General features: G+C 42.1%; 1 protein-coding gene across 11 annotated transcripts in view; it reads right to left on the reverse strand.

The window, feature by feature from the left end:
• The window catches only part of MOB3B (MOB kinase activator 3B), a 202,980-nt gene that overhangs the window by 118,391 nt on the left and 72,002 nt on the right, over positions 1-12,587 (reverse strand). For all 11 annotated transcript variants that reach the window (XM_023242374.2, XM_045043697.1, XM_019816065.3 and 8 more), the window contains one exon: positions 5,422-6,044. In XM_023242374.2, the coding sequence (XP_023098142.1) occupies positions 5,422-5,839 (418 nt within the window). In that variant the 5' untranslated portion in view covers positions 5,840-6,044. The remainder of the gene's footprint in view (positions 1-5,421; positions 6,045-12,587) is intronic.

Below are 12,587 nucleotides of genomic sequence, written 5' to 3' on the forward strand. Positions count from 1 at the left end.
TCACACTGCACATGGGCAGGTTTAGTACTCAGTCTTCTGAAAACCAAGCAAGAAGACACAACCAAATGTCTTCTTCCCTAAATAGTTACGTGTTCATCCCCCAAACCAAGATTTGACCTAGCTCCTTAAAAACCAGTGAAATTTCCCAAAGTCTTTGAGAGATGACAACCTGTAGAATTTACAACCCCATCACAGAGCGATTCAGCAATGAAGACTGCTAACTTTTAAAAATCTTGTTGAGTCTTTTACAATGCATTTATTTTATTTTTCTAGGGATACTGTTCAGAAACCACCTAGTGGTCTCCAGGATTTTTTGTTAGTTATGCAGAAATGTATGCAGAGAGAGAAAAGCAATGAACACATTTGTTTTTTCCAGCACCTCTTATGGGTGATTAGGGCTCTGGGCTCTGTGTTTTTACTCACACTGCCTCATTTAATCCTTACAACAGTCCCGTGAGATCGAATTACAATCATCAGTTTACAAACAGAAATGTAAGCTCAGAAGTTATGTGTCTACCAATGTCACATAACACCTTGTAATGGCAGAGCAGTTGAATAAATTTAAGTCTCTGTCTACAAGTCCAGTGCTAGTCCTACCACATCGTAAATATATTTTGTTGATGTACATTCTGTCTTTCCAGTGTTATACAGATTTATATCAAAACAAAAAAAAATGCGGGAGTCATGCAATAAAAAATAAGTTAAAATTTAAAGGCTAATTATAAACTCAGTTCCCTGACACCTAGTGTCTGAAAAGTTCTCCCTATGGACATTTTTATAGTCTCATGTTTCCTGCCACAATATTTTGAGAGAGGATGAAACTCAGCTGTAGCCTCATGAGAAAGATTGCCAAAGGGATGTGACTATTCCCACAGTGCATTTGACCACTGAGCAAACTACTCATTTCAGAAAACCCTACAGAGGAACTAGACCTTCTGGACATTATGGAAAGGCTCAAGGACATGAACTCTGCTTTCCTCTCTTAGTGCCTAAAATAGGGCTTGCTTCCGAGCAGGTGCCTGACAAACATTTATTGAATGAATGAATGAATGAATGAATGGCAGCAACAGGTCATTGTGGGCCCACAAAATGCATTGGCAAAGTCATCCCTTCGCCAATCTTGGAATGGAACATGGAAACAGTTAAAGTGCTTGGGCGCACACTTAAGGCGTTTCAGAGGTGATTTTTTAAATAGGAACAAACAAAAACAAAATAAAACAAAAACTAAAAATCACTTCCTTAAAAGTTAATACAAAATTGGGGTTTCTAAAATTTTCTCCATCCTAAACAACTTCCTAAAACCACTGACTGAGAAATCTTTAGCCATGTGAAGGAAAACTTGCAAAATAATAATACATACTATGAATGGTAGTAGGAAACAAGGACATAGATTTTTGTCTACTCTTGAGCCCAAACTCTGACTTCCTTCTCCTTCCCTTTCCCCTTCTCCTTCTTCTTTTTTTTAAGTAGGCTCCACGCCCAGCACAGAGCCCATTGTGGGCTCTGTGACCCACATGACCGTGAGAACAAGTCTTGAACTGAGATCAAGAGTTGGACCCTTAACAGACTAAACCACCCAGGCATCCCCCAAATTCTCACTTCTATATGACATATTAGCTGTACAGCCTTGGGAAAGCCCCTTAAGTTGTTTAAATGTCAGCATCCTCACTGGTAAAATGGAATATTAAATTAACTGAGTTATTGCAGGAATTAAAGATTAACAGTGGCACTTGGCAGGCTCAGTAGATGTGAGTCCCCTCCTTCGCCTCTCTCCCTTTCCTTCCCTGACACCCATCTAATATAAACCATAAAGGTAGGTGAGATCATGTAATTAATTTTTAAATGTTCTTATTCCTCCTGTTCAGAGACTTTTTAAAAACATGAGTTGGAGGAGCTCTAAGTTTTCCACTCACTTTTTTTCTTAGTGTCAGAACTAAGATATTACATCCTATTATATAACAAGAACAGAGAAGCTGGGGGCTAGAACATAAAAATTATTGTTAACGAGACAGGCAACAGAATAAAAAAGAAGGCTGTGGCTATTTTTCTGTTGTTATCTCTAAGAGTGGTTGAGGAGATACAATGGAAGAGGAGGAGGTGGCCTGTGCTTCTGAAGTTACTGCTGTCTTAGAAGCTTTAACAGGGACATCTGTTGACTTTTTAACAAAGGAAGCTAAAGGGGATCGAGGGGGAGTGAAAGAAACTCTGGTTCACAAAGAAGCCACATCTGTTTGGTATTCTCCCAACTGAGAAAGCTCGACTTCGAAATAGTCTGGGTATCCTAGTTAAACTAGGATCCAGGAACCGATGAAAGCTTTTCTTTCCCTCATGTTTCAATGGTAGAGATCAACAGCTGTTTATATCCTTTAATACCTAACTGAGGGTGAAGCCTTCACATCTGTCAGTATTTTCCGGTCCTATTTCCTTGGATCACAGTGGGGAGGAGGTGAAGTTTGAACCCCTCCCAATTCCCAGGCAAGAACACAGAAATATGCCTGGGATTCAAAGCTGTAATGCTAAGCAGAACTCCCCATGTCTCATCCACCCAGGGTCTGCTGTTTGCAGAGAATTCTTCTTTTACTTTATCCTGACAGACATCTTGATCATTTCCATGATAATGACTCACCGCAGTACAAAGATCAAAAAGAAGAAAAGTGGGCTGGAATCAGGGGGAGGAAGAAGAGGAGGAAATGAATTCTAACAGAGAAAGTGGCTCCTAGAGATAAATTTTTTTCAAAACATAGCAACAATATTATGCAAGGGCAAATAGTACAGGTGAGCAGGATGCTGATGAAGACCTTCGAGGTGATGGTAGATGGTGGTGGTTTTTACTGACCCCTAACATATCATCTTGGAAAAATAAGAGATAACTAAACTCTGTGAAGGCAAGGTGCAGGATATTCCAAGGATGCTGATAAAGGGATTCAGATCTATTTAACTTTTGGTCCCCAGCACTACAGACATGTTGGGTCTTTGTAAAGATCATTTTTACTCCATTCTTCCATCCTTCTATCCACCCATCCATCCATTCAACAATTTATAAGGCACCAAGACAGGACTTTGTGCTAGAATATTCAAGTGAACAAAACATATTCCGTAATTTTAAGGAGCCTGCATTCTGATGGGTGAAAAGCTTCACAGAGGCGTGAGAATTCACTAGTTAGAGAAGATGGGGAATTCCATCCAAACAAGATGGATAAAACCAGAGAGGTAAGAAATAGACTGTTTCTGGGGGGAATGCAAAGCATTCTGGGCGGTTAAAGAGGAGAGGTGGGTGCTTACTGAAAGTGCAGATTCTTAGGTCTCATCTAAGATATTCTAATTTAGTTGTTAAGGGGGAAGGGCAAAGAATTTGTATTTTGAACAGAAGGCCCAAAGCATTCTGATACAAACAAATGTTTGACCCCTCTAACTTATATAGATAAACATTTCTCAAAAGATGCTAATGGTGTTCATTAAAAGCAAAAAAAGATACACATTCAAATTAGGAAATACTACACACTAAAGTATTCCTTTCTTGGAGAATTATAATGCACATTAGCATATTAAAAGTCCTGCAGTAAAGAAACTGGTTTCATTCAGCAGTTCCCAAACTTATTTTCCATGGGCAAAAGAAAAAAAGAAAGAAACAAAACCATGGTGCGCCTGTTAAGATCTCTCAGGACGCCAATGTACTCTGGAGCCAACAGAGGACTCTGATGAGGTGAGCATGGTCTGCAAGCCCACTGAATGGCTAACGAAATGTCTGGAAAAAGACAGCAAAGTCTATTACTCTAGGGGATATGGCGGCATCTGCTGATTTCCTCCAAGGAAAGTCTAAAACCATCTATTATGTCCTAGTTTCCAAGCAGACTGCCAGAAGCTTCCTTACTCTCAAGTAACACACCATGGTTCTGTGATGTTATTTCTGGTCACCAATTCTATGTGGTAATCACAGCTGCCAGAGACAGGAGAAGTGCCCAGAGTTCAAAGCATCAAGGAGTAGAAACAGAAGGGGAAAGACAAAGAGGAGGTATCATTGCCCAAATTTATTTATCTTTATTGCTATCACATGTTCTGCACAGAGAATTGGCAGTTGGGAAAACTCCTCCTAGCAAAAAAAAGAAGCCTCTGCCAGCCAGTGAAAGTACAAAAACCACGAACCTAAGAAATTCCCACCCCTTCCAAGGTGCCTATGATACGGCCAGGGGAGTTTCTGAACCCTGCCTTCTTCCTCCTGTGCTGGTGAGCCAAGGGAGTTTGCATTACCACACACATCACCTCCTTCCCTAGCAAGGGACAGCATCGGGCAAGCGCATGAGAGAGCTGGGCAAGTCAAGGCAATACAGTGATTCTGAGCAAATTGGTGTGTGTGCTGAATATTTCAAGATGCACATACTGCCCTAATCAATTTATACACTCCCCTCCCACCCCAGTTTAGCTTAATTACTTCCATACGCCCCACCTCAACTTCCATATACCACAGGGGGGATACACACATCCCATCTAGAGGTGATCTCAACAATGTGCTCCAAATGCTTCTTTTATATCCCAACCATCTCAGAGCTTTTTTAATACTACTAAGAGCATAAGTATTTTTTCAATCATTCCACAAATATTTCCTGAGGGCCTACAAAGTTCCAGGGCACTGTGCTAGACACTGGAGACACATAGGAGGTGGCTCATTCCTATTGAATCTGATGCCTAAAAACCCCCTGAACTTTAAATTCAGCCTGTCGGTGCATGGCAAATCCAATTATCAGCAGCATAAAGAAATATAAAAGGGAGATAAGGTTTGGTCCTTCCCCTTGAAGAGTTTTATAGCTCAGAGCACCACACAAATGAAAGCATTTGCATTTCAAGTTCTAGTGGGTCTAGCAGCTACACATGGGTCCAGAGTTACTAATACAACCTGGAATTAATAACAAATGATCAGGAGTGGTAAAAACAGATGCCAGGATTTTTATTTCCCCAGAATGCCAACCTCTGTTTGCTTGATCCCCAAACAAATCCATGCATTCTCACACTGGGATTCCTTAACCTGAGAGATGAATACCAATAAATGCACCAGAGTTAATGTAACTTTAGTTAATTAGCCAAAAAATGAAAATTCTACATGGCTAACTGGGTGAGTCTGGAATGTAGTCCTAAGGAAACCAGCAAGATCAAATCTAACATCTCAGCAAGGCAATGCTCTCTAGCATGTGGTACCTATACCACTGAGGTCCACAAAATAATTGTAAGTAGTCCACAAATGATTTTTTTTTTATTTCAAGGAGGTTCTTAGATCTGAAAAAAGACACTGCAAGTACGATGGATGTTAGGGAAACACTGATAGGGTGCCACCCGGCATTCAAGGACAGACCTAGAAGAAGCCCCTGCAAACTTTCTGAGCTTGGGTGAGATGCACCAAAATAAGCAAGAAGCTGGTCATGGACTTACCCACGCATGTTGGAAATATGTCCTCATTGTTGATCTGGACCTCGATCCAATCCATAAGGAGGTTCATGTACTGGGGAGCTGGCAGGGCAGTTGGCTTCTTGTACTTGAGGTCATCCTGCCAGCGATACTCATATTTGGGGCCCCCTGACATCACAGGGCAGGTCTGCTCGGTACAGAACTCACAGATGGTGCCATAGATGAGGTTGATCCTATTGAAGAAGTCCACCACGTGCACCGCCACCCAGTCGTTCTGGTCCTCCCCACTGGGCAGCTGCACGGCCGCCTTCAGGTCCACGCCTGAGTTGAGGGACGCCTGAGCCCGTTTGTGGAGCTCAAACCTCTGTGTGCCGGGTTCAAATTTCCTCTTGGGCCGGAAGGTCTTGTCCTTGTTGAACACCTGCTTCAAGGCTATGGACATGGTCTTTTCCTTCTCTTCTTTTCTTTTGCAGGAAGCAAAAAGGCACCTGGAACTTTTCAGTGAGAGGTCACAACCCAGCAGGGTTTTCCACTGCCAGCCCTCTGGCCCCAGTCTTGCGGTCTGCAGCTTTTAATCACTTTTAAACGGCCCCTTCCATCTTCCTCTTGAATAGTTTCCAAGAGAACCTCATGTTTCTTCCTAAAGGCTGAAGAGAAAAGGGTCTTACTAGTACACAGTTTGCATTTAAGAAATGACAAACGCTTAGATCTGATTTCCACCTTGCTCTGGCAGTACCTACTTCCATCCAAGTATAAGGATGTTAAGGGTACGCCAAACCCCCAAGGATCTGTGATGATGATTCAAACCACGCAAATAACTCTTTTTCTTCATGGCCTTGGTCAAATCTCTGGCAACTCCTCCCTGTGTGGTCATTGGTTAATGAACTCTCCAAGGTGTCAACATGAACATGTTAGTCAATGCCCCATCCCCATGCCATATATGCTCCTTTTTACAGCATCTGTCCTACTCCCCACTGCCTTTATTGAGGAGGCATAGAATCACTACCCCATCCTCCTAAATATAGCTGATTGGATCGGGGTGGCTATCATTCCAAACTGGCTAATGTCTCTCCTGGGAATCTGGGATCAGAACCCAGCCTTTGTTAGGCATTGTCCCTGAGAAACAATGAAAACTGGGCCTGGTTGAGCCCTATTTGGACCACATGCAGTGCAGTTAAGAAAGCTGGTCTGCAGAGAGGGGAGGGAGGAGAGAAGACTGAGGAAGTTAGGAGAATGGGGGGGGGGGGGAGAGGAAGAAAAGGGAGAGGAAAGGAAAAAGTCATTGACACAAAGAGAAACAGAGAGCACAGCACAAGTGGCTACAGGGAAAGGAAGACAAGAGAAAAAGAGAAACAGTGAGAAGGAGAGTGGCTTCTTGAGTTCCTGATAAGCTTCTAGGAATTGGTTCTAGTTGTTTTTGAAGCCTAGCTATGATTCCAGCTCTTGAGATCCATAAGTTTACCCTGAATTTGCCGAATAAATCCCTTGTTTTACTTCAACTAACTTGAGTAGGTTTTGTCTGTTTCCAAGAATCCTCAACTATGACAGCATTTATCACTCCTCTAACTTCATCCTTTACATCTTTGGTATCACACCTTAGAGTTCTGAGACAGAGATGTACAATAAAACTTTCTGTGATAATGCAAATGTTCTTTATCTTTGTTGTCTAATATGGTACTCACCAGCCATATGTGGCTATGGAGCACTTGAAATGTGGCTAGTGTGACTGAGGCACTGAACTTTTCATTTTATTGAATTTTAATGAATTGAAATTCAAATAGTCACATGCAGCTAGTGGCTATCATTTTGGAAAATGCAGCTTTGGTTTTCAGTGCTCTCTTCCCTATCTCATTTGACCCTTACAAAATTTTGGTGTGGTTTATAGTAGATGTGTAGTAGTTATTATACCTGGGTCTCTAAGAGATAAAATTACTTGCCTAACTACATAGCTAGTACAGGCAAAACTAGGATTAAAATCCAGTTTCCTGACTCCTAGCAAATGCTCTGTCCACACAGCCTCCTATTCTAAAAAGTGATGCCCTTCAACCTGTCTCTCCTGCTTGTTCATGAAACCTCTATACCCAGACTCTCCATCCACATATTCCCCAAAGACCACAAGTATAGACTGGCTGGAGGTAAAGGTGGTGTCCTATGGCTTGGAAACAGAAAGGAGATAAATGATCCACTCAGGGGTCAAGCCCTAGCAAAATGGGCCAACAGCTGTGGCCAGATTCAGAAGAGCCCATCATGGAATCTGTGCAAATGAACTTGGAGCATGATCTCACTGAACTGCACTTTCCCTACTTAGATGGGGTTTTGCTATTCCACACTCAAGCATGGCTTGGTGATGCAATCAACCTAAAGTTATTCAGGCAAAAACATAAAAACAAAAACACCTGAGACACTGGTATTCCCTCTCACACACTGCTCTTTGCGCAGAACTGCTGATCATTCAGATGATGCCTCCTCTGGCCACTCTCTGCAGCCTCTGTCTGCTCACTTCCTCCCTCTCAATCTCACCCTCTTCCAATTAGGTTTTCACTGAAATGACACTTGGGCGGCGTTTTTGTTTTTGTTTTTTTTTTCTCTCCTCCTCACATGGAGCTGAGCACACCTCCCCACCCCAAACAAAGACAGTCATGTTCAAAGGCAGGTCCTGTGGCATTCTCTGCCTGAGACTGTCTGTGAAATGACACGCCTGGGGTGCTTCAAAATATCACCACGAAGGATATCACCACACAAACTCTGCCAACCCTAGGGAGAGGAGGGAGCAATCTTTCTCCCTGAAAAGAATACCTTCCCAAAGGCTGGCTCTACCTGGAAAGAGGTGTGAGAAAACTGAGGGCACTAAAAGTGCTTTTCCAGAATAAAAATACGAGCTGGAAGTTGGGAAGATGGAGAAAGGATGGTGCGGTTGGTTTTTTTTTTTCCTCTTTTAAAATAGACAATAGTTCCTCTGTATCACAAATGCTTAGTTGCTGACAAAAAAGCAGCAATCATCCATCAGCCGCCTCCTCATGTCTCCAGCAAATAAGAACTTGCTGTTCTGCTGTTCTGACGATGAGGATGCTGTCAGTTACCATGGACCTCAGAACAGTCTTTTTGCATCACCTTACATGACCCTCAGTATCACTTGTTTGGCTGTTTCCCTGGGGCCTGGAGTATCTGCTTGCATGGACACCAATGGGAAACCTTCCTGCATACGCTGCCAGTCTCCTGTGCACGCCATCAAAAGAGCCTCCATTCTGATGAGAGTGTGTGAATGAGACAGAATAATCATAGTGTGGCTGGTACTCACAAATACTTCAGTAAATATTAAAATCTCATGAAGTTTGGAGATTTTTCTTCCAGAGATACTTAGATAATGAACTTCAAGACATCTGTCTCTTGAACCACATGGGTATTTATTCAGACCTTCAACCAGCTTTAAAGTCACTCTTTCTTTTTGCCTCAATGTAAAAGGCTGACTGAAGGGGAAAACAATCATCTTTGGAGGATTATGTCTCAACCAAGTCCCTTAATGTGCCGCTACTGGCCACCGTTTATTAAACTCTACTATGTACCAGATCCTTTACATGTATTATCAACATTTTATTTTTTATTTTTTTAATGTTTATTTTATTTTTGAGAGAGAGAGAGAGAGAGGAGAGAGAGAGAGAGAGAGACAGCGCGCACACGCATGAGTCGGGGGAGGGGCAGAGAGAGAGAATCCCAAGCAGGCTCTGCGTTGGTCAGCACAGACCCCGGTGTGGGGCTTGAAACCATGAACCACGAGCTCATGACCTGAGCGGAAGTCAAGAGCCAGAGGCTCAAGGGACCGAGCCACCCAGGTGCCCCAATTATTAACATTTTAATCCCCACTATAGTCTTACATGGTGGATGTTTTTATGACCATTTAAGAGAAAAAGAAATTGAGGCTCAGCTAGATGAAGTAATTTGGCAAAAATCACAAAATTAGTAGAAAGTAAGGCTAAATTTTGAACCCAGAACTCCCCAGCACTAAAACATAGATGATTTTTTTTCTCACTAAAACTGTTTTGAAATCTCACAAACACTTTTATGTTTTCAAAGCTCCTTCACATGTAGATTTCAAAGCTCCTCACAACAAGACTATAAAGAAAGCTAGAACAGATGGTATTTTTATCTCCATTTTACAGATAAGGAAACAGAAACTCTGATCTCCTCCAGTCCTCATTCCAAATGCATTAAACATTCTGCCATGCTCAAACATTACGATGTCTCTTTTGCTCAAACTTTTTCATCTAGAATGAAGCTCCCTGGAAATGCAAAGAGCTGATAGGCAAGTCCCCATGTTTAATGACACTGGCCATCCAGGATGGGCAATAACAATTTCATCATTTAACTGAATGGATGAACAAACAGGCATCTGTGTCTTTATTTGAGTGTCAAATGCTATATTGTGGAAGATACCCAGAAGTTTGAAATGAAAAAGGGAACAGGAAATCCACCTGGACTTACTTTCCAACCCCAAGCCCCATCAGGACCCCTGCCCATAATTTATACAGTGGGCTTATTAAATGGTTGGAGCAGTGTTTCTCAAATGTTAAGGTTGGATCGTGTTAAAATGCAGGTTCAGATCCAGTAGGTCTGGGGTGATGCCTAAGCATCTGCATTTCTAACAAACTCCCTGGTGATGCTAACTCTACAGCCCACAGATTACACCTTAGGTCACTATGAGAGCTTGCTAGAAATGCAGGCGCTCAGGTCTCACCCCAGACCTGGTATATCTAAATGTGCACTTTAACAAAATCTCAGAAGTATGTACTTTGAGGAGCACTGGGTAGGAGGGCTGCCTGACAAGCCTGGTAAAGGGACAACTAAATATACTTCCATTTGTTGTTTTGTGGACAGTTTGCTTCATAAACATAGTCTTCAGGGGTGTGTGTGTATGCGTGTGTTTGTAGCTGTGTGTATGTGTGTGTGTGTGTGTGTGTGTGTGTGTGTGTGTGTGTGTGTAAGAAGAATGAGGAGAAACTCACTGTTTTGAATACAAATGCCTGATGGTGACAATGACCAGGTCTATTGTTCTGGATTGATTTGGAGAGCACAGCGCCCAGAACTCAGAAGGTTCCCAGTAAATAACTTTCCATAAATGCCAGAAGGAATGGGGCTGCTGCTAATGGCTGCTGCAGCCTCACGCAGAAATGCTTCTTTGGCTAAAGAAAATGTAACACTAGCAACAACACAGTTGTTATTCTCTGTCCTTGTCCAGTCTCCAGAAAGGAAAGAACAAGTCATAAGTTTTGCCCCCTGGGTAGAACTATAATAAAATTTTATGTTATGAATAGTGTCTACTACAATGCTGGTTCTCAATAAATATCTGAAGCCAACTGCTCATTCAATCAATGGACATTTATGAAAGACCTTGTATGTGCCAGACTCAAAGCTAGGCACCAAAGGACCCAGAGCTGATGAAAACTTGGTGTCTGCCTTTGAAAAGTCCACAATTTGCTGTCTAGTTTGAGGTTAGTTTATCAGCTTTTGCTTTTTAAGCTACAAAGTGAAATGCATCAACGTGGATAGTGATGTGACTTCTTCACAGGATTATTCCGGTTAGGAATGCAAAGGGTACTGAAGAGTGAGGTCTCATGGAAAGAGAAAAATGGAAACCCAAATAAACAGCATAAAATTGACAGGAGCTCCATGTGTTCTCCATATTTTCTGCTTAATAGATCAATTATAGCAATAAAACATGTGCACTATAAAAATATGCACAGAGAATTCGGCCAGCCTGCAAGGGAATGTTGACAAGGTAACTAAGCAACACTGGCAAGGAAAGTTCTTATTTTTCTTTTCCTCTTGATGTCTTCTGCCTTATTAGTTGAAAATTCAAAGTGTCCTTGCCAGGATGAGGAAGAAATGAAGCAATTCTCCCATTCACTCTGGAGAGATCCATCTTTCTAGGTGTGACCACCTCTAAAGAGATGTTGATAGTACAGAAGGGTGGGCAGGGCAGAAAGGAGAGAAACCAAAGCTGGTATTAGTTCGGGGAAAGAAGTTCACTATCTCATCTACAGGATGGAGGACTCCTGGCAGGACCAGCCGGCAGGGCGATTCACCATAGGAAGGTAAGGGAAATGCCCCAGAAGTGCCCCACATGAAGGAGGTTTCATGTCATTTTCATTGCTGGGGTCCCAGGAGCTTGGATGGTGCCTGGCACATAGCCAACTTCACTGAATATTTGCTGAATGAACAAAGAGGTGACAGTAAATGAAAAACCCTTTGCATCAAAGTGAAATCATGGAAGTAAAAACAAATTGAACCTCCTGCACTGTAGTTTTTTGGGGACTCCACCTCTATCTGTAAGCTCAGTGTCAACTCACTGAGGTCTGACATTACCAGCTGCTGGGCCGCTCTGAAGCATCCTCTCCTGAAAGATAAAGACATCTGTCCAACTTCTCTCTCAAATAGACTGCTCTTTTCCCATGTGTTACCTAAAAATTCCAGCTCTCCAGAATTGAAGAATGACTAGCTTGATCTCTCATCTTTCCACCATTTTTCTCTTTATGACTGGAATAGTACATGGAACTCTTTTATGACACCCCAGAAACTGAATAAAAGTAGTTAAGGTTTTTACTTTAAAGGAGTGTGTGAATGAAATGAATATCATCTGACCTTCCTAGGCTCCAATAACAGACATGCCTAAAAATGTGATTCCATCAACCTTTTTGTACCATTTTATTTCTGCCTACTCAATAAGTGCTGTCTTTGCTCACAAGACAACCCAAAATCAGAGAGATTCCTGTCTGAGAAGCAGCTCTGTTGTTGTTTTCTTCCCCCAACTAATATACCTCCCCAACTTCAAGCCACCATATCATTGCATTTTAGATTAGTTGGGAGAAACACACTTGCCTCATTTTAATCTTCAAAGACACGCATGATTTCCGAGTTTCCAAATGGCCATGCTATTTCTGAACCATATGAAGTCAGTATAAGCCGGTACAGCCCTATGGAAGTCTGTCACACGACCTTCCCTGTCATTTCTGACATTTCCTCCCTCTTCAACATCAACATTTAAGTTACCCTCTTACTGGTTCAGTCACTTATTTATTCAGTCACCAGCACAGACATTCTACCATTAGAAATGGGAGTAAATGTTCTGAAGAGGAAAACATCACATGCAACCTTGTGCACCACAATGACAGCAACAGCAGTGATCGATCAATGTA

This window comes from Felis catus, chromosome D4, assembly GCF_018350175.1.
Source record: "Felis catus isolate Fca126 chromosome D4, F.catus_Fca126_mat1.0, whole genome shotgun sequence".
Taxonomy (NCBI): Eukaryota; Metazoa; Chordata; class Mammalia; order Carnivora; family Felidae; genus Felis; species Felis catus.